This window comes from Gavia stellata, chromosome 4 (assembly GCF_030936135.1).
Source record: "Gavia stellata isolate bGavSte3 chromosome 4, bGavSte3.hap2, whole genome shotgun sequence".
NCBI lineage: Eukaryota > Metazoa > Chordata > Aves > Gaviiformes > Gaviidae > Gavia > Gavia stellata.
In genome coordinates, this window is record NC_082597.1 from 28,752,015 (window position 1) to 28,775,312 (window position 23,298).

General features: G+C 39.2%; 1 protein-coding gene across 1 annotated transcript in view; it reads left to right on the forward strand.

The window, feature by feature from the left end:
* Nucleotides 1-21,516: 21,516 nt before the first annotated feature.
* Nucleotides 21,517-23,298, forward strand: part of TFEC (transcription factor EC) — a 97,720-nt gene continuing 95,938 nt past the window's right edge. The window contains exon 1 of the mRNA XM_059816546.1: nucleotides 21,517-21,717. Coding sequence (XP_059672529.1) covers nucleotides 21,517-21,717 — 201 coding nt within the window. The remainder of the gene's footprint in view (nucleotides 21,718-23,298) is intronic.

Genomic DNA, 23,298 nt, shown 5'->3' on the forward strand with positions numbered 1-23,298 from the left:
CTTTTCCTGGCCCTTAAAGAGCTTTTGATGGAGCCATATTGCTCTCTTACTATGCTCCATATGTTTCCTTTGCATCATGACAATCTGCCATTGTATCTTTAATATAGTTCCATTCAGTAACTGCAAACTCTCTTGCAGTCTTTTTTTCCTTAGAATATATTCCCAAGAGACCCTACCTTCCAGTTCCCTCAGTTTGATGAAGTCTGCTTTTTTGAACTCCATTGTCCTTATTCTGCTGCTCTCATTCCTCCCTTTCTTTAGATTCGTGAACTCTATAGTTTTGTAATCACTTTAACCGAAATTACCTTCTACCTCCAGCTTCTCATCCAGATCCTCCCTATTAGTCAGAATCAGTTCTAAAACAGCTGCAAGCTTCTCAGTACATTCTTCCATCTTCCTAAAAGAAAGGTGTCCTCAACACGTCCTGAAAGCCTACTGGACTTTCTTCATCCTGACATTATTTTCCAGCACGTATCTGTGTATAATTCAAGCCTCCCATTACTACAAGTAAGAGGGCACCCCTTGGATGCTTCTATTAGTTGCAAAAAAATCCAAAAAACAAAAAACAATCCACCCCCCCCCCAAAAAAAAAAAAAAAAAAAAAAAGCACCAAAACCCGCTCTTCTGTGTCCTTCTGAGGAGGTTATTTCTAGCAGGTCCCTATTACGACATTGCCTTTATTTTTTTTCCTTTTTACCTTTTCCTTGAGATGCTCAATGCACCTCTCACCTCTTCTGGCAGTTGAGTGAGGATCTACATTTTTGATATACAGTGTGGCATCTTCTTCTTTTTCCCCAGAGCCTGTCTTTCATAAATGAAGTGTACTTCTTTATCCCAGCAGTTAGGGGAAATTACACAGCAGTCATAGACAGCTGCTTAGCGCAACTGGGACTGTTTCTGTCTCACATTCAATAGCTACCTCAGTTCTAGGGAATCAGAAGGCCTCAGAAACTTCCTCAGTTTTGTCATACCCTTATCTGTGATTTTTCATCTGAATAAAAGGGTTTAACAAGTTTGAAGCTTGGTAAAGTTGGAAAATTAGTTTATTGAGCAAAATACCTTTACCAATTTACACCATACACAATCGTGGTGACAATTCCTACCTTAAATCTAGAGCTAACTGGTATTAACTGGCCAGAAGATCGTACAATAAACAGAGATTGTAATATAAACACCAGATCTTACGGGGGGAAGACAGAGTAATTTTCCAGCAGAACAGGGTTGATTTTTTTTTTTTCCCTGTCAAAATTCCAGCCTATTCCTGCTGCAGTAGGATCTCTTTAGCTGTGAGTAAATTTATTTGCAAATCTACAAAAATCTTCATAAAATTGATGTACCCCTCTAACCTAGTAGTGGTTATTTGGATTACCTCGGCTATGAACAAGCCATACCAGTCCACTGACATCACCCTTCCCAACACTGGAAGAGTTTTTTACGTTTTCATGATGGAAAATACAGCCTCTCCCTGTCTGGTAAATAGTTTTAATCCAAACAGCAAGCAATGCCAGCCCCAGGGCTCCCCTGGGATTATTCCATGACTGTGGAAACTAATTCAGAATATTTATCATTGTCCCAGAAGTTGTTCCTGGTGTCTTTGATTCAACTGCACTGGAAAAACACAGGATCACCGAACGGTTGAACTTGAAGGACCTCTGGGTATCACCTTCCCTGCTCAGAACAGGGTCAGCTACAGCACATTGCCCATGGCCACGTCCAGTTGGCTTTGGAATATCTCCAAGGATGGTGACTCCACAACCTCCCCAGGCAACCTGCTCCAGTGTTTGAATAGTAAATTTTTTTTTTCTTATGTTTAATTGGAATTTGCTGTATTTCAGTTTGTGCCCACTGTCTCCTGGGCTTGTCCCTGAGCACCGCTGAGAAGAGTCTGGCTCTATCTTCTTTACTCGCTGCCATCAGGCATTTAGCCTTCTCCAGGCTGACCAGTTCCAGCCCTCTCAGCCTCTTCACATAGCTCATATGCTCCAATCCCTTCATCATCTTCATGGTCTTCTGTTGTACTCGCACCAGTATGCCTGTGTTTCTCTCTTGCACTGAGAACAGGACTGGACCCAGCACTCCAGCTGTGGCCTTCCCAGTGCTGAGGAGATCACACCCTCAACTTGCAGGCAGTGTGATGCTGTTCCTGATGCAGCCCAGGAGAGACTGTTAGCCTTCCTTGCTGTAAGGGCTCATTGCTGCCTCATTGTCTATCAGGACCCCCAGGCCTTCTCTGCAAAGTTCCTTTCCCCCAGTCATCCTCCAGCCTGTGCTAGTGGATGTGGGTTTTCTCCCTAGGGCTATTTACCTTTACTTGAACTTCTTGAGATTCTTGTCGGCCCATTTCTCCAGGTTGACGTGGTCCCTGTAAAAGGCAGCACAACCATCTAGTGTATCAACCGCTCCTCCCAGTTTTGTATCTTTTTCAGTCTTGCTAAGGGTGCAGCCTGTCCCATTCTCTAGGTCATTAATGAAGATGTTAAACCATGTTCGACCCACTTTTGACCCCTGGGGGACACTGCTAACGACTGGCCTCCAGATGGACTTTGTGCCACTTTGGGTCCAGTATTTCAGACAGGTTTTAGTCCACCTAACTGTGCGCTTGTCTAGTCTGAACTTCATCCTTTTATCTATGAGTATGCTATGGCGGACTCTTTTGAAAGCCTTACTGAAGTTGAGATAGGCATCCACTGTTATACCCTTGTTCACCAAGGTAGTCATATCACTGTGGAAGGCTATCAGGTTGATCAGACATAATTTCCTCTTTGTAAATCCATGATGACTACTCCCAGTCACCTTCCTGTGCTTAACTTCTTTGTAAATGGCTTCCAGAAGGATTTGTTCCATCAGCTTCACAGGGACTGAGGTGAGGCTGACCAGTCTGTTTTTCCTTGGATCCTCCTTCTCACCCTTCTTGAAGGTAGTAGTAACATTTGCTTTCTTCCAGGGAAGATAATAAAGACTGGCCTCACAATGACATGCTATTAAGTCACATGCACTGTTTGATGTCCAGTTTTTTAAATGTTCCCTAATCTGATCCTTCTCCAGCAAGGGTAAGTCTTGTTGCTCCAGAAAAATGCCATAACAAGAATTGCCAGAGTGCGATGGGGTGACCAGTCTAACGGTATACGGCCCATTTTCAGTTGGGGATGTGTTCACAAAACAGCCTTTTTTTTTTACTGGAGTTCACTTTAATGTAGGCTATATTATTTATTTCAGTCTTAATTTTAAAAATCAAGTAGAAATACCCCACCATAAAATCCAATCCAATGATCTTTCTCTTTCTTATGAAAAACATAAGCCCAGTCAAAGCCAAATGCATAAATTACATCCTCTAACAAAGCTTGATTATTCATATAAAGATAGGAGGAGTCATATTATAATATGAAATTCCCTCCTGAGGTATATGTTAGAAGAACATTAACTTCATTCTGAACGGGACTGAATAAAACATTGTTCTTTGTGTAGAAATATGGAACAAGACATATTAACAAGAGAGTACTCAATGACCATTCACTGACCTGTACATGTACACAGGATACTTTAAAATAAGTAGGGATGTTGTGAATATAATTCTACGTACTTATTTGGAGTACTGAAAAATATAATTGGTGTTTACATGTCTGTTCCTTTTAGAATGCAAGGTAGAATTTTTTTCTATAAATTTAAGATTATTTGGATTTGAAAAGTTTACTCCAAGGGTAATGCAAGTGTTGGCTGACAACTTTTTTTTTTTTTCCCACTGTGCCCTTTTGAGCAACTCTCTGCAGCCCAAGAAATCAGAATGAAATTTCAAAAAGAATCCTCTAGATTGGAACATCTTATCCTAGATCCAGGAATTTCCTTGCTTTGTAGAATATATAGCAGCAAACAGGAATCACAGAATCACTAAGGTTGGAAAAGACCTGTAAGATCATCAAGTCCAACCATCAACCCAACACCACCATGCCCACGAAACCATGTCCCGAAGTGCCACATCTACACGGTTTTTGAACACCTCCAGTGATGGTGACTCCACCACCTCCCTGAGCAGCCAATGCTTGACCACTCTCTCAGTAAAGAAAATTTTCCTAATATTCAGGTTAACTGGCTGTGGCTTAATTTTTTCCAGATATAGGAGTGGTTCCTACTTCTGGAAAATATCCAGTACAATGTTAAAAAAATGAGTGAGGTACTTCCACAGCCTCAGTTCTCCCACCTGCTTCTGCAGGTGAATAGCCATCGCTGGGAGCTATGGATACAGGGAATGCTGCTTCTGTGTCATTGCAGTCCTTTCTGTCATTCCCAGAGCCCATGACTACCCTGAATAGTTTGGACCCCAGAGTTCTGGAAACAGATAGCCAGGATGGGAGAGCAAGAATAGAGATTTATAGCAGACTTCCCTCAAAAAGGGTGGATATCTTTTCAGATGCCCATACGCAGTGCTCCAGTAGTGGCATGCGGGCAGTCCCTGTGGACAGGGTGTCTGCTCAGGCGTGGAGTGGCCCCTGCCAATGTGTGCCCACAGAAGGCACAGGAGTGGAGGGGAGCATTCTGCTGGGCAAGGAATTTCCCATCTTGCAGCTATCCCTGGGCTCATGAGTCAGAACACTGAGCTTTTCTCCCCCTAAAAGGCAAGATTTAGTACTTTGTCTCCAAGAGGTCCTTGTTTGCCCTCTCTCCTTACTAGAAAAGCCTGAGAGAGGGTAAAAAATGTTCTGACTTTATTACTTGGACCAAAATCAATGGGAGCAGAACCAGGCTTTCCATGGGTTTAGGTAGGTTTGGATTTACAAAATGCATACTTTGTACACAAAATATACATTACTGATTAAAATGTATTGACTGAAAATGAAATACAAGTAATAATGCCATAATTTTTTATTCAATAGCTGTCTGAAGAAACCACACTCGGTTGTAATGCAAATATGCCGACCCGTACAGCCTTTCTTTCCAGGTATATGCCTTATGCATTGAAAGCTAATGCCCTTACAGTACCTTCTAACAATTTGCATACACTGAATCCACTATGTAGAGCAAAAAATATGACTTGTCTAATGAATTGCACACACACAAAAAAGAAGGTATACAAAATAAACACATTAACTAGTTGAATACTAATTACCTATAAGCAAAATCTGAAGACACTCAGTATGCAGAACCAATCAGTTATTGCAGGGAACACCTATAACTAATTTCCTTCAGGAAGAAAATTTTCCATTAGCTTTAGTGAATTTATACCCCTTATAGAAAGGTTGTCGCTAAATAAATATTATTTTAGTTTAATTGGATTAAAAATTAGAAATGCAAATTCTGGTGCACCATGTCTCTAAGTCCTTGTCTCCCTTTTTACGGTAATACCCTTCAAATGGTTTAAGCCTATGAAGAAAAAACACTGAAGATTTTAACTAGCAGCTTTGCAGGGGGGCAGAAAGGAGCAAAGAAGATTTAGTGGTGAAAAGAGCAAATAAATAGGTGCTCCAAGATTAAAAAGAGGGTAGAAGTGCATGCTGAGCTGTTGAAAGACCTCTCTGTGTTTAAAGAAAAATATTGTTTGGTTCTTTCACCAGTGCATGATCAAAATAAGAGGTACAAATTAGTTCATGGCTGCTGAAGCTACAAAACATCATGCAGAGAGCTGTCTTTGGGAACGTTTTAATGAGGAGAAGAGGTCATCAGACTGTGACATTGCTTTTCAGAATTCTTCAAGAACAACACAGACTTCCTGTTCCAAATGTGGTAAAGAATAAAACAACCTTAGTAGTAATCGTACAACTTTTGAACCGTGTTCCTTGGAAATACTGTACCGTGCTCATTTTGTAGCTTTAGTTAGCTGTCTCAAAGGAACTCTTCCATATTTTCCATGTGCCCTTATTTCAAAAGTACAGTGAAATGGTAGAGCTTCAACAAGGATTATATTTATAAAATAAAGTTTTATTCAGTCTTCTAAAGAGATTTTAATGTTTTCATTGCTCTAGGTGAAATGGTACACTGTGGCTCTGTTCATTAACATTTAGCATCAGTGCAAAAATCAAGGATTACCACATACAGTTTGAAAGGACATCCAAAATGACTTTGAAATTAAATTCACTACAATCTTAGTTTTGCAGCATTTCAAACGTGATTTTAAAATGTATAAGTTAAGTTAATGGCATGCCAGGTCAAATATCCCCAGCCAATAACAAGTCCCACATAGAATGTCATTATTTAAATTTGTGGCATACTGCATATGCTGACTACGATTGAAGAAGTGCACCGTAAATTTAATAAATAAGATGTATACTACAGTGCACTTATTTGAAAAAAGCTTCCTTGAGAATATTTAGAGACACTATTAGCAGAGAGAAGATACCAGTAAATCAAATAATTATTCTAAGTTATGGGCATCATAAGCAGAAATCTCACAACTGGAATAGCTTCAGGATTGCTAGTAATTATAAAAATACCAGTAACTAGCAATCGACAATGGTTTTTACTCCTGATAAACAATTGCTCCTGTGAAAGAAATAGGTATCAAAATCATGATTTCTAAACCTCTTTTTCAAAGGTTTCTAACAGTAAGAAAGAATACAAATGTATGTCAAATAACATTCATGAATCAGGTGCTGTAGTTAATAATTTGGCTAAAAAGCAACTTACTTATCTATTCATTAAAATAGAAAGAACTGTATTACAAACCAGCTCTTTTTCTTTTTAGAATAGTTGTAATAAAATTTCATTCGGAAAAGTATCAGCAACAATGATACAAAGCTGGTGTAGATAGGCTATTTCTCATGCCATAGAAATTCTATTGTAATTCTTTCATCGCATATGCTTTTAAATTATAATCACTATGTTAGGAGAAGAAAGGATAACATTAACTATACTGTATGCCACCTGTTTCTTCGTTTTCCACCAAATAAAGGGAGAAAATGAATTTGGTAACTCTCTTCTGTAATCAGAAAGGAAATCTCTGTCATAGTGGATTCATTCATCTTTTTTTCAGGTGTAAAGAGCACTGGCAACTGTCCGCCATCTGAAGTATGTAATTCTAACCTGAATATTGAAAGTTTACAAAAGAAACATATATGTATTAGTTAAAAAAGGCATGCTCTCATTGACAAATACATTTTAGTAACAAATATTTCTTTTTATGCCATTAATCTTACGACTTTAAATATTAATGATTACCAGGCCATTGCACGCTGGAACATTCTCCCATCAATCAGTTTACTTAAGCATTTACACTGATTTTATTTTCTGTGGTATAGTTTTCTTCTCTTTCACATGAAGTACTAAATGGGCATTTGGAAATATTACAGTTGTCTGTTTCACCTCTAAAAAAATCCCAATGCAAATTTTTCTCACAAAGGCTAACAAGTTTGTTGGTTTTCAGTTTAAACCTTTAATCCTGTTTGAATGGATTGATGTCTTTTTCCTTGATTTACCAGATTCTTCTATCCATGATTAGGGCCTGGGAGTTTTGGGCTAATCTGAGATTTCTCCTCTTCTTGTATTGTCATTGTAGTGCCCATTATTCTTCTCTTTTTTTCCTTTCCAAGAATACCACTGTATTCTATTCAATAACCATTGCTTGCTGAAAGAAGATGTCTTGGATAGCCAATTAGCTGTTATGCATAGAGTTTTTAGCCCGCATGGTAGCAGTATTTGTTACAGGACTGTAAGCAAAGCATTGAAAAGTAAATGTCAAAAAAGAGAGAGGAAGGAAAAGGAGATTCTGAAATTCTGAATTTTGCTTTCAATTATCCCAAACTACATCTACAGGCAGTAATGACAAGTGTAAGTTTTGCGAATCAACATGATAGGAGAAAAGAATCTTTGATTTGAGTGGATAAGCTGTGATGTAGAAATCCTGGAGCAGTTTTACTAGTAAGTATGCTTTTATAATCAGAGTATCAATGATTCTTTGTTTAACGCAAAAGTGTTGTACGGTCCTTTGATAGCAAATGTGGGCAGCTCCTGGAAACTTTTAGATAGCTGTCATAAAAGAATACACTACAGAATGTTCCTGAATTAAATGCCATTAAATCCAATTAATAACTTCACTGACTGCAACAGATTTCTACTGATGTAAACAAAATCAAAAACGGCTCCTTGATACACAGAGATGTAAGTTTTGAAAAACCCCCACAGTTATAGACCGTCATAAAATAAATGGGTATAATCTGGGAAAAAAATGTATATACGCGTTTGCTGTAATCAGAGTTAAACTACTAGTCTTCTGTGAAAATCTTTTTTGGGTAAAGAAAAAAACCCAAACCCCATAACAACACCCAAAAACATTATTTAAATTTTTTCATCAACATGAAGTGACGTTCTTCATTAAATGGCAGATATCCTCAAAATAGAATGGTACATAAACTAAAATATCTGTAAGATTTTATAAACACCATGGTATATGCATATAACTAATGTTATGTATTGTTATTAGTTGAGTATTTATTTGTATTACTATTAGTGATTTGCTATCTATTGGTAAGTTTATGGTTTTCATGCATATATTTTATCTTTTTAATTAAAACATGAAGTGTAGTTTGATTTCAGGGTGTCTTCAAAAATATTTGATATTCTTTCATTTGACAAGTGACTTAAGATGTGCTTACATAAGCATCTTGTTTAAAAGTTTTAGAAATATTTTGCAAAATTAGTATCTTTATATAACTCTTCTGAATTTTTATCAAATATCAATTGTACAGAAAAGTCATTGATAGTTGTATCAAAGTTACTTTTGCAGCTTCATTTCATCCAGTTTTGGTTTTCAGTGTGAATTCTTTTTTTTTTTTTTTAAGTAAACAGAAGTCTGCAATATTTTTGAAACAGACTTACATGCCATTTTGGGCAAAGTATTACAGCAGATCTTGAAAAAGGAAGGGTAATCCCTATAATACAGAAAACGTTTCTTGGGAACTTTCTACTCTAGAATATGATGTGTTAAACACAGCATTTTCTGTGAAGATGCCACTCTAAATGTCTGCTGGTACTAAAGGAAATGTCTGTTGGTACCAAAGTAACTGCATCTGTGTTTTAATATTGCTGGATTAAAATCAGTATACCCCACATCTTGGATTGTTCCTTAAAATTTTAACTTGGTGAAAACAGACCATTCCAGTGAACTACACCTGAGTGATGCTTGGCAAGCAGATGTATACCTCTCTGTATATTATTGTGCACTGCATAAAGAAGCATACTGCGTTATCATGCCGTGCATGCTTTATGATCTTGTCAGGATTTATGAAAGGTGTTTTATGAACGTGAGACATACAGAAGGACAGTCGGGGTGCTGTATGCTGCTATGGAAGTGATTTAGCAAATGGTTAGTTCATTATGTTGAGAAAGTTCCAGTGTTACTATAGGGAGCTGTGAGACATTATGCATTGCTGAGTTATTGTTTGGATGAAACATAAACCTAAGACTGGGTTTCATTGCAATCACCACATCATACATGGTCGTTTTAGCAGGAGCAGGAATGCTGAGCCCTGTACCCTAATCAAACTCCAGATGAATCGGTTAGATTCTACTATTGCAAGAAAATACATCCATAAGGTTTCTTACTTCCTAACCTATTGCACAGTGCTGGTTTGCTTTGTAAAAAGTTGTTATGTGTCACATGTTGTTTTGTATTAATATCATTAACAGGGACTCACATATCTATAAACTGTATGGTTACATAATTCATCCATAAACCATACTTTGGCTTTGGGGTTGTACCTGCAACCTTATTAGAAGGTAGTGCTTTGTACATAAATGGGAGATATACCATTTCTAAAATGTGTTTCCATAACGAACCCATTAGTGATGGCTACTTTGAGACAGGTGAACGAAGGGGTTCCTAAATCATAGCATTCTGTAAACGGTAGCAGTTGTGATTAATACAGAATAAATCTTAAGACCTCAGTAACTGGTGTTTCTTTTACTGATGTTTATTTTTGCATACATACATTTAAACCTTTATAGTAAAACAGTGTATGTATAATCAATCACTTAATTAGGTCCAGGGTTTCTAGGGTGCCAGGACAGGAGCACTGATCTCTACTTCCCACATCAGAGAGCAGTTGGGTGGCATTTAGTCTTCTCTTGAGACTAATTCTGCTTGTCCTCGGGCCCCTCTGTGCATTCTTTCCATGCAGCCCTGCAGGTTCATGCTCAAAGACTGAAAGGTGGAAGAGAAGAGGAGAAAATTTTTCAGAAACCTCACAGAAGCAACCTAATAGACAGTCAAAGTGCAGTGAGGCAAGGGCAGCACAGTGCTTGAAGGGGCCCTGATAAGCAAAGGTAAATGGCCTTCTAGTCTGTCATAAGATGCAGTAATTTAGGCAGCCAAACTTCCATTTTGTGGCAGTCATGGGAAAATAAACTGTATCCCAGAAGAACAAGATGGAAACTCTCTGAGTAAAAAGTATCGGCCTGTTACCCTTGTCAGTCCAGCATGGAAAGAATGTTACTCGGGGAGAATAATAAGAGAGACGACAGAGACCCAGAGGGAAAGCAAATAGCAAGACATATAAAGAATGTACAAGATCCTCATAACTGATGTTAGTAGCCTGATGCTGCCAATTTCATAGTCAAACTGGTAGCTTAAACGTGGTAACTATGCATCAGTGGTGGCATTTATTAAAGCCTCATCACTAAGACTTAAAAACCTGGTCTCAGGACTCATTTAAATGGTTATAGCTACAGTTAGGCAGAGGCTTTGCTCCTCTTCTCTAGCACTTTGAGTCTCACTCCATGGCTGTTTGCTGGTGAGTTGAGAGAGAAGTTCTACCTGGTGCCACACACGTACCACATCAACATCACCCAGTATGAGAAGTCAGGTGGCATTTGCTTATGTTCCTTATATTAAATAAAACTTTCTGACATTTTTCTGTTTCTCTTTTTCTTATGCTTGCAGACACATATCCTAGTTTTAAAACAGGGATGTGTGCCCTGCATTTAAACCCCTGTTCACTCTCTGAGCTTTGAATATGAGTAATAAGAAACTGTGTATAGCAGCCACAATCCCTAAATCTTTTCAGCTACCTGGGGAGGCGTTTTTCTATTCATTTGTCGTGACTTTTCAGAGTTGAGAAGGCAAAAATGAAGGATGTATAGCAAGAGGAGGGTAAAAACATCAGGGTTTTGTTCCTCTAAAGCAGTTTGCTGTAATCACAAAATGATATTTATAATCTTGTCCAGGTTAAAGTTTGACAGTTTTTGCAGATGTTGTAACTTTCTAGCAAGGAAGCTGCAAAATTGCATATATCATTTTTACAACATCATAGATCAGAGTAGAGTTACGAGAGATCAAGTGTCCTGAGAAGTGAGCTCTGAATGCAGGAAGTATATATCAGCATTTACTCCATAAAAAAACTCAGCACTGAGTCTATCCATCCACCTCCCTCATCATACCAGCACCTACCATGAGCGAAAAGAGGTCTCGAGCAAGCAAGCAAGACATCACAAATAAATATATTTGTCAGCATAGGGCACCCTTAGAGAGTGATACCATGCTCAGTGCCAGAAGTTGTTATATTAGAATACAAATTATCCCAAAACTTACAGGAGGAAATACCTGGGCTGCATTAATTTATTTTTTTTAAATATCTGTGTATTCTGGTGCACCTGACAGCAGCATCTATTGTTTAGATTGTCTAAAATTGTTAACCACGTGATTGTTTCTGAACTATTAACAGCTTGTGTTGAAATGTTCTCATTCCTGGGCACAGCCCCAGGCAAATTTCTGTGTGCATGTTTCTGTAGAAAAAACACCATCATTTCTGAGAGCAAGGTTAAGGAGAAAATACATTAGGCCAATGTTAAAACCTCTTATAGCTCTCTATTTGAAAAGCAATTGTGCTACCATGAGGTGGAGATGGTACTTTACATTTGCCCAGCAGGCTATTGAGGCTCAGAAAGCTCTTATATATGTAAAAAGCCCATAATAGCAAAAAAATAAAAATCCCAGATTATTAGATTCAATAGTTGTCGGTTGCATATAATCTCTTGGGGTTTGTTAACCTATAGAAACAAAACTCTTGTATCCCTTTGAGCATTTTTCCAGCATATAGTTGCAGAGACTAAGGAACAATTTTTGCACAGCTGATCTTTTGCCTGCTTGAGGTCACAAAAAGAAGATCAAAGAGAAACTTCAGCTTCATTTCCAGGACTCCCCTTGGTACAGAGGCAGGGAGATGGAGAAGAACGTAGAAGCAGGAAAATCAGCTATTGAAAAGTTGAGAAATGTCAGGAACTTAAAACTGGACAGCAGGTATTCACACTGTGAGGTTTAGGCTGTCTGCTGGGGGAATTTTTGTGCTCTTCATCTTATTTAATACCTAGCAACTGTGCTTCTGGTAGCAGGTCTGCTGCACACCTTGTTAGATTTCTCAGTGAAAATGTAAGAATGACAGGATTCTGCCTTGTTCTCAATTTCTGTGGTTGGCTGCTGCCAGGCTAGCCCATGGTCTAGAGCATGATGGTCTGTTATTTTTTTCCTATAACTCTTAATGTATTAGAGTGCAAGGCCTCATCATGGCATAACTGTTCATATCATTGGCAGGTTTTAATCAACTGTATAGGCCCGTTTATTGAATGTGTTATTGAATGTGTTCCTCTTTCCCTCCTCCCTCGATATTTGGCCTTAAAAATTTTAATACTTGATGTAAAAATAGAACCAGATGTATTCTTCAGAGATGCAGCCCCTAACAAGTAGTGTGACTTTACATACAATTAAGGTATTATTGTTAGTGCTCTTTTTTGTTATGTTCTTTTCTGTTTTTCTTAATGCCTCGCTCCCTCAAGTTGTGTGAATACAATAGTATCTCACACATTCTCTCTTCCAAAAAAAGCTTTTGGCTCTTTTGAGACTGAAAAAAATCTGGAGTAAAGAAGCTTAAACCCAGATGATGATTTTTTTTAAATTTATTTAATGAAATACCATGGTTTTTGTACAGTTATTGAACTCAATGGATTCATAACACTGTTTTAGGTATACTTCAGATAAGGAGAGACTGTCAAACTTACCTGATCTGAATTTGTACTCTGTACTGGATACAGTGTTTTTCCATTAGAGGGTCTGTGAAACTTGAATTTGTTCTTCATTCATCTGAAAGACCCTTACTCTAACACAGATCATTGAGAACATTGCATTGCATTGCCTAGGAGGTCCTAAGACCTGTACTGAAGGGACACCCAAGTGACTGCAGGAGGCCCAGTTTAGAAAAAAATTTCATTCTGGAAGAGAAGCCAAATGATTTTCTTGTCCTACTGGTCACATTAAAGCTTAATGAAATTTATGGCAACTGGGTGCCTGAAAGATTTTCAGTAGTTGTTAGGATGTATGAATACCTTTTGTAAGGCTAGTACCGTTCTGGTGCAGTGGGGCCTTATACAGTTGGCTGATTGTTAAAGGTATTGATGATGTACACTGCACAGGAAACAATCCTATCTCCCCAGAGATGCTCTTCTCTGTTTCCTTGTAAGAATGTAATAAGTGACCATAGTGGATCGCACCATGTGTCTTTCTGGCTCAGTACCCAGTCTTCAGCAGTCAGTAGTAGTAGAAGCCTAGATAAGAGTCAAAGGACACTTCCAGAAAGCAATCATACTCCTTCAGGAAACAATCCCAGCTTCAAGCAATCTGCAGCTCTGGTAATCCCTGAGCCAGAGATATGGTGTCTTTGTAATTTATAGCCCTTGATGTTTTTCCATTAGTTAACCCAGTGACTTTTCAAACCTATGTAACTTTTCCCTCTCTACGTAATCCTCTGACAAAAAGTACCACAGTTTAGACATAGTAAAAATGTTTTCCTTTTCTTTATTCTGAGCTTGTCCTGTGGTGATTTCATCATGGACATGATGGTCCTACTTCTTAACTAATGAAAAGTATGAAGTGTTTTCTCTTCACCTTCTTCCCTCCATGCATGTTTTACACATACCTATATCCTATCTTGCCTGAGGTGTCTTTTCTCCAGGATGGAGAATTTTGTCTGTTTACTTGATCCTCATGAAGAAGTCATGGTATATCTTCAACCACCTTTGCTGTTCTTTTTCGCACCTTTCTGTTTCTGCAGTGTTGTTTTTACACAGATAGACAAGAAGGACACTACATTTGAGGTATGAATACACTGAATTTAATCCATGACATTACCTTTTCTTCTGTGTAGTTTGTTTCTAATATTGTGTCTGCTAGTTTGATTGCCACTGACCATTGGATTTGCCATCTTAGAGAACGTTTTAGCTTCAAAACCCTTTCCTAAGTGGTAACAACTATTTCCATAAGAGCCTCTGCCAATAGTGTATAAAGTTAGAAATGTGTTCCTCCAAGTACATCACATAATTTTTGCTGACAGTGAATTTCATCTGCCATTTTTTAACTGTTTAGTCAATGTCATGAGACCCTTCAGTTATACTACCTTCAATAACTAGCAAATTTAGTTACTTTCCCCTCTACAGTTTTTAGAAACTATTTCTGAACATTTGGAGCATCCGGTGATACCTCTGGGATTTTGCTAATGGCAAAAAGGGATCTAGATAGATTGGAGCATTGGACAATGATTAATGGGATGAAATTTAACTAGCACAAATGCTGGATTCTGCACCTAGGACAGAGTAACACTGGGCACCAGTATAAACTGGGAGAGGACTGGCTGGAGAGCAGCCCTGCAGAAAGGGGTCTGGGGGTGCTGGTTGACAGCAGGCTCAACACGAGTCAGCAGTGTGCCCTGGCAGCCAAGAGGGCAAACTGCATCCTGGGGTGCATCAAACACAGCATAACCAGCCGGTCAAAAGAGGTGATGATCCCTCTGTATTCAGTGTTGGTGTGGCCTCACGTGGAGTACTGTGTGCAGTTCTGGGCCTCATAATTTAAGAAGGATGTGAAGGTCTTTGAATACATCCAGAGGAGGGCAATAAAGTTGGTGAAAGGGCTGGAAGGAATGTCCTGTGAGGAGTGGCTAAGTTGTTTAGTTTGGAGAAAAGGAGGCTGAGGGGCGACCTCATTGCTCACCACAGATTCCTTAGGAGGGGAAATAGAGAGGGAGGTGCTGATCTCTTCTCACTGGTATCCTGTGATAGGACACGTGGGAATGGTTCAAAGCTGCACCAGGGGAGGTTTAGACTGGACATTAGGAAGCATTTCTTTACCGTGAGGGTGGTCAAACACCGGAACAGGCTTCCTAGAGAGGTGGTTGATGCCCCAAGCCTGTCAGTGTTTAAGAGGCATTTGGACAATGCCCTTAATAACATGCTTTAGCTTTTGGTCAGCCCTGAAGTGGTCAGGCAGTTGGACTAGATGATTGTTGTAGGTCCCTTCCAACTGAAATATTCTATTCTATTCTATTCTATTCTATTCTATTCTATTCTATTCTATTCTAATTTCATTGAGAAAACTGACCATTTATCCCTACTTTTTGTTTCCTGTTTTTCAGCCTGATATTAGTCCTCGTGAGGAGCTCTCAGGAGTCCTCTTTAGTCCGCACCGTAGTCCTCTTTAGCCACCGTTGGTGAGGGAACTTTCTAAAAGTCTTTTGGAAGTCCCAGTGAACTATGCAATCTGTCTCCAATTTTTCCACATGCTCAGTGACTGCCTCAAAGAAATTTAAGAGATTTGTAAGGCAGGTTTTTTTTCAGCAAAAACCTCATCAGCTCTATCTCCTTACATCGTTACAGGTATTGTATGTGTCTAACAGGCTCTCCCTTTTGTAACTCTAACAGTTTGTGTGGCATGAACATTGGAACCACACAAGCAGTCAGTTTAAGAAAGAACTAACACTAATCTTTCCCTCAGATGAAGCTGGCAGCAAATCATCGGGCTTTCTCCTCAGCTTCAGAAGGAGGCAAGATAGGGTGGCTACACGCACAGCCACTTCCACTTCAGTAGGTCATCACCTGGAGGCTTACTGATGCTGCCCTTTCTCTATGTCTTTTTACACTTGTGCTTTAGGCTGCCCACTTCTACACAAGGTCAGCATAACACACAGCCTTAATGGCGGTGTAGGTAGTAATATTTAGTTGTCCCATTCACACAATGTTAGGCTGACACCCAATGCATTTGAACACACTTCTGACATAGAGTTGAGGTAGGAAGCCCTCAGTGAAATCTCAGGGTTATGGTCAGATGCTATGGTCACAACAGACCCAGGCATGACAGACCTTTATAACCAGTAGTTGCTATCCTGTCTCACTACCTCCTGCCTTCATAACAGGAAACCCTAATTGTCATCAGGGTATTGAATTTTCCTGAATGTCTTCAAATGAAATAGCTTTCTTTGGTTCTAGGTTGTTTCTCAAACATTACTTTCTAACTCTGTCAATTGTTAAAGAAAGACAGAAAACTGCATAGATGGGCAGAAATGAAGCTTTTGGTAGGTTTGCTACAAAAATTTGTTTCTATGTGTATGGTAATCAAGAAAAAAATAAGTTTGTGCATGAAATCTTGCTACTGCCTTACCTTTGAGACCTGCATTTTCAAAAAGTCAATGGCAGGGGACTGTACATTTTCTTTTGCTGGTACTGCAGCCTGATCCCTCTGCAGTAGTGACCTCTACACTTATTTTGCCTTTCAATGTCTTAAAATTTAGTTTTCTGTGCATTCACACTGAATCCTAAAAAGAAGGTACATATATATTTATAACAATACAAAAGAAAGAATTTCTTGACTGTTATGGGCTTCTGATACTTTATTAGCCAAGTCTACAGTCACCCTCACCCTTACAGGTCTCCCTGTGGTAGCTCTGAGGTCTGCTGATCTCGCAGACAAATGATGGAAGCATCTGACTTAGAGCCTTTTAGAATCAAAGAAGATTGAGAGGGAAAAGATCTGCTAGGTCATTTTGTCCATCCCCTACCAATACAGGATCATGACCTATTGTACAATAACTTCACTAATGTTTTGCCAAGTCTCAATTTAAACGAATCAAATGATGGGGATTATACCACTTTCTTTGGGACAATATATCCTTATTGCTTCATATTGTCTGTGAAGAATTGTTATGATATTCTTAATAATCTTAATCATCTTAGCATCACCATAATTACATATTTTCTTTTTGTAATAATTGTTTCTTTCTTGGTGGTTGTATTTTTCATATATATAATGTTAAAAACACTGTATTTGTCATGTAATTCTTTCCAGCTTTCTTCATAACTCAGCTCCTAAGTCCCTTATCAATGTTTGCTGTTTACCTTCATTTAATTTCCTTCCACTCTATTCATCTTTCTGGTATATGCTGCTCAAAAAGATATGTGTTGCTCATTAGATTATTCTAGGTGTGATTCTCAGGTGTTAATGTTCTACAGCAAGGCTTTTGCCTGCGTCATAATGTGATGTGTCTGGATATGTAATTCCATATCTCCTGGGTGTCCTCCTTTATAGCTTAATGCAGCTCTCTGACCAGTTCTCATTCTTGTCTTTTATTGCACCAATATACCTTTTACACACTGCTGAAATACTATTTTAGTGAATCATCCTTCCAGTTCTCAAGTAAGCCCACTTGTTCATTATCTTCATCATTTAATATTCTAACTCATCCTACTTATTTCCCTGTGCCCTTTTGTAAAATGTAAAACATTTTTGCAGAATTTCTGTGTCTTATGTTTTACTCAAACTGGAAATAATAAAAAAATACATTATGCCAGATTTTGAGTTACATAAACTGTATTGAATTTTTAAAAATCAATTTAATCTTTTCTGGAGCTGCAAAGACTGAACTGCTATCAACATAAATACACATTTATTGCTTGGCATTCCTACAGATCAGAGTTAAGGTTCTTTGGATAAACTCACTAGATATTTCCAAATCAGTATATATTTACCTTTCATGTAAACATAATCTTCACACAAAATTCTTATGAGATTTTTTTTACTCTTAAATAACTCATACATACTTTTAATTTTAACACAGTTTTCAAATTTTTTTTGTTTCCGTTGGAGTTCTTTGACTTGTTGGTCTGACTAGAAAATTTTTAAATCCTCGAACTATCAACAAAAATAAAAATACGAAAAAGATATTACATGGTTTTTTTGGGATGCTACTTTTTTGATTAGTTCTGAAGAAAGCAGCATGGGAAGAGACAAATTGTATTTTAAATGACTGCAGAAATTAAGTAGGATTAACTTTGTTCAGCCATTTGTAAGCTATTGTGCAAATCATAAGTTGGATTTCAGTTTCAAAATATTAATTTCACTTACTTTTTACTTATTTAATTTCAAAATTGCTGAGATAAATGAAACTTTTATAAATAGAAATATACTTCAAGATTCTGTATGTCTTTTATACATAACATTTTTATATGTGACTGTCCTCCTCCCCCACTAATATAACTAAGAGATCATAAATACACATTCCTTAATAAACAGATTCCTTCACTCTCAAAAGTTGCTCCAGGCAAAAGAGTTGGCAAGCAAAGAGTTAACAAAAAGGTCAATGAAATGTGAAGAAATCTGGTCCTCAATGTGTACAAAAATAATATTTGTGGTTTTAGATGTCTTTTATGTTTCTATTGCTCAAAACCAGATTTTTTTTTTATTGAACATTTTCAGCCTTGCATTGACTGAAATAGATGACTGCCTTAGGGCATTTTTGAAGGGGAAAACAAAAAGAAAAATGACTAAATTCCTTTGTTCAGAACTGCCGCTCCTCATATCCAGTAAATTTTTTAATACAAAGACATACCAGTCAATGGGGAGTTTTGCTTGCAAAAGGACTGCAATATTAGGTTCTTAGTATGCAAGTGTGACAACCAAATAGGCATGATAAGACTGCAGTGACCAGGAAGGGGCAGTTACAGCCATCTTCTCAGTTTTCATATTTTAGAACTTTGCAGGTATTCACATTGGAGTAATTTGGCCAAAAGAGGAGAGAGGGCCAGTGAGGGAAGGAAGAGAAACCGTTCACACTGCAGAAGAGCTAGGAAATGTTGCAGATGGGAGTGATAGGGAGTGCACTTCACTAGTAAAAGAGAAGCAACAATATATTTTATTGATATGAAATATTGATTTAACAAAGTTTGATGGTAAATGCAACATTATCTTAATCAGATTTGATGGCAAGGTACACTTGGACTGTTTACTGCATGCAGGACAGGGTCAAACAAAACTGTCAGGAAGACCCTCCTGTTGAGTTGTGAGGTTCAGAAAGGACCCCCTTGCTTTCTAAACTCCTTCTCAGAGAGGAGTCTAGGTGCGGCTGGATTCAGATTTAGTCCCAGACTTGGTCAATGGTTTGTGTCTAAAGGTTTATGTATGCACAATCAATCCTTTATATCATTTAGCTAAGGTTTCAAAGTTTTGGATGCAATTAGTCACTTACCGAGAATCTGTTGCGGCAAGGAACCTCTCAATCTCGAGGAGTAACCTTGAGAGGCGTCCCTACTCAAGGGGAAATCCTGGCGTGCAGCCCGCTGCCATGCAGGAGAGCTCAAAGGGCTCTTGGGGCTACTCACAACCTGGAGAAATGGGGTGACAGGAATCTCAAGAAATTCAACACATGGAAATGCCAAGTCCTGCACCGGGGGAGGAATAACTGCATGCACTTGTGCAGGCTGGGTCTGACTGTCTGGGAAGCAGCTTTGCAGAGAAGGCCCTGGGGGTCCTGGTGGACCATGAGCCAGCAATGCACCCTTTCAATAAGGAAGCCCAACAGCCTCTCCTTGGGTGCATCAGGAACAGCACTGCATCACCTGCAAGTTAAGGGTGTGATCCTTCCCCTCTCCTTAGCACTGGGGAGGCTACAGCTGGAGTCCTGCATCCAGTCCTGGGCTGCCTGGTATGATAGGGATGTGGATGTACTGGGGCGAGTCCATCAAAGGGCCACAAAGATGCTGAAGGGTTTGGAGCATGTGAGATACATGGAGAGGGTGAGAGAGCTGACATTGTTCAGCCTGGAGAAGAGAAGGTTCAGGAGGATTTTCTTCATGTGTATAAATACCTGATGGGGGGGAGTAAAAAAGGTGGAGCCAGGCTCTTCTGAGTGGTGCCCAATGACAGGCCAAGAGGCAATAGGCACAAACTGAAATGGGGGAAATTTCAATTCCCCCATAAGAAAAAACTTTTTTAACTGTGAGGGTGGTCAAACACTGGAATAGGTTGCTTGGGGAGGTTGTAGAGTCTCTGTCCTTGGAGATATTTAAAACCCAACATGGCCCTGAGTAACGTACTGTGGCTGACCGTGATTTGAGCAGGGCAGTTGGAATAGATTGTCTCCAGAGGTCCTTTCCAACCTCACCCATGTTGGGATTCTGTGGTTCAGACAATTCATCGTAATATACTCTTCTCATTACAGATTTTGGAAAACTTCTTTACTCCTCTTTTTTTTTCCTGAGAAAATCACATCATCAATAAACAAAAGGTGGCTCACACCACGGTGTACCACTTCCCTCATTTTGCTTTCTCTTTATGTGATAGTGCTTTCTCCCAGGGCCTGGGCCAAGGAACAGGAGATCTAATGTCTCATGCTGTTCATATTACAAAAAATGCCCACACTGCAATGAATTAGTGATGGTGTTCAAGCCTCAATGTATTTCCTGGGGGCAAAGGCAGTATAGACCAGTATAAATGTGCCTTTATTTTAAAGGGTTGCAGGCTGATCCTACAAATACTTTCTAGCATGAGCAATTCTGATATAAAGTTTTCTTCCCCAGAGCTATTCACTTTTGAAAGGGTAACTCTTCACAGGAACCAATCCTTATGGTGTATGTGGCAGTTTAGAAACTGGATTGTGAAAATATTTCTTCTTCTAAACATAGAATGATAATGTGGATAGTTGTTAGCAACACAATTCCTCCAGCAAATGGGAATGGTTACTGCATACAGAATCAGTTTTACCTTCATTACTTTGCAAAAGGTTACTTAAGTATATATCATATTTGCTATAGAGCAAGTAGGAAACAGAATGTGGAAAAATGAAGGCTTCTCATATCAATTGTGGTCCTTTTTTTTTTTAACTGGCAGTTGTTCCTATTTTAAAGTGTTTGTTTCTACTTTAATGAGGATACCAACTTTCATCCAGTGAGATGTGTGGGTCACTTTGTTAACTTGCACTTGCACACACCAAGGCAATACACCAGCTGGAAATTTTGACTTTTAGCTGAATTATTTTTCCCGAGCAAATGGCTTTCCTTTTGACATATTTTAATGTACTTGCACACTGAGAGGAAGAGTGGGTGAACAGAAAACACACTGTTTTATTAACCCATCAGTCACCTTTGAGAGTCATACACGTCCACTTTTTTCTCGCCTTTGTACCTAATCCCAAGAGACTGGTACCTGGCTTCCCTTGGAATAACAAAGTCAGTCACAGACCTCCAAACATGATTGTTAACTGAATGCCAACTGTTTCTTCTCATCTTTTTTTTTTTTTTTTTTGGTGGTATGTTAAGGATTATGTCCTTATGGGTACCCTATAACCATAACATTAATTTGGTTTTATATTTAAGTTTTTTTTTTTTTTTTCCAATAGTGGAGGTACATTGTGCAAGAAATTAAATTGCTGCTTCTATTTTGTGTGTGTGTTTTATAGTGATTTTTTCAGCTCTGCGAATAGTGGAAAGGGAAGAAATAAAGCAATGCTGCAGGCACTGACTGGACTACAGTTTCAGCTCAGAGGAAAGCTACAGAATCAAGAGTGGACGGACAAGCACCCTCAAGAAGAAGCCCATACACATTATTCACAGTGTCATATGCCAGTTTCAAAGCATCCAGGGTTCAACGGATTTTTGCCAGTGGGAACACACTTTTCATCAGACAAAGCTCCAGCAATTTCAGAGGTACCTTTACTACCAACAGATATTTACAAAGCAGATTTCTGAATGCTGTGTTACCTACAGAAAGCTATTCTTAATTGTAACATAATTAGCTCATTTTGAAGGGCACCTAAATGAAATCCAGGATGGAGAAGAGGGGTAAAGCTGTCGGAATTAACATGTTCTACAAAATACATGGGGCTCAAGCAAGCAAATGCCAGGGTATTAACTAACTAGGTCTTGTCGCCATGCTGCCTCAATACATGCTTCTTGAATCATTAATCTTAGAATCAACTCCCTAATAATCTAGGGCTGGCAATTTACACTCCATCTTCCCTTTGGATAGTGCAATGTCTCTGGAGTTTTCTTTCCACATCATGCTGTATTTCCAGGCAGCAGACAGGCTGAGGTCCAGCCAGGGGAAGCAGGAACAGGGCCCAGCAGCTCCATGTTTGCTCCCTTGGCCCGTGGCAGACCAGGCAGCTTCTCATGACATGGGGAGAGAGGATGGTGCCTCCTGGTAAATCCGTGTCCAGCAGATGTGTTTTTGGCATCAGCCATTTGGGAATACGTTTTTTTCATGCACTGCTGTTGACAGCCTGGGGCGGTACTGGACTGTGGTCTGGTCTCCCAGCTCCAAGGACGAGCGATGGGGAAGTGGTTTGGTAGAGTGGCCATGGTGTCAGGGGCAACATCACACAGGCTGCCCACTCCTTGGCCTCAGCAGGGCGTGTGCAGGGGTGCAGAGCTGCTGCACGTCAGACATGTCATCTCTTGTGAGCTGTGCGTTACGGAATTGATGCTTAAAAACTATCACTGAACGGATCAGATGATGCCACCATATTTCTCTCTATTCAAATGGGAAGTAATTGTGGTATTTCAGATACCACATGGTGGCAGCTGTTGATAAAGGCTGATACTAGTTTGTTTTTCATTTTTAAAACTGAGGAATGATTAATTGCAGTGAGTGGAGCAGCCAGGTAGCCATTTCAGAGATGTTACATCAAGAATGTTCTGATAGCTTGGTATCTGATGCGCTGACCCTTTCTTTCTCATTTAGCAGTGTGAAGGAAATTAAAAGGTAAGTAGAGATTCAGCTACTATCCAAACTCTGAATCCAACAATAAATATTTTAAACCTTTCTTTGACTGCTATTAAACTTTCCCTCCAGTTCTTGCCACTCCCTTTCTCTTCTGGGCTTCCTCCGCTCTCCCGTTCCTCCAGTATTCCTCACTGTAGCCTGAGGAAAAGAAGTTTAAGAAAAATAATAAAGTTTTTATTTATTCCTTACAGCTTTTCTGCCCCTGTGGGCATTTATCTGCCTGTCTGGCTAATGTGCTGTAATGAATCTCTTCTCTGCCATACACACATGTATCATCCTATCAATCAGTGAGAGGAAATGCTGAGTATGGTGAGCAATAGCAAGCACTCAGAGGGGTCACTACACCAGTGCACTACAGTGGCATGCTACTTTCCTTACAGGCTGCTTTAATTGGGGGAACATAAATGAGGTGGCGTGTGGCTGGCTCCATGTCTTCTTGCCGATCTCCCTGCTTTGCCAAACTGACCCTCTGCTTCAACTTTCAGGGCAGTACTAACCCTCCT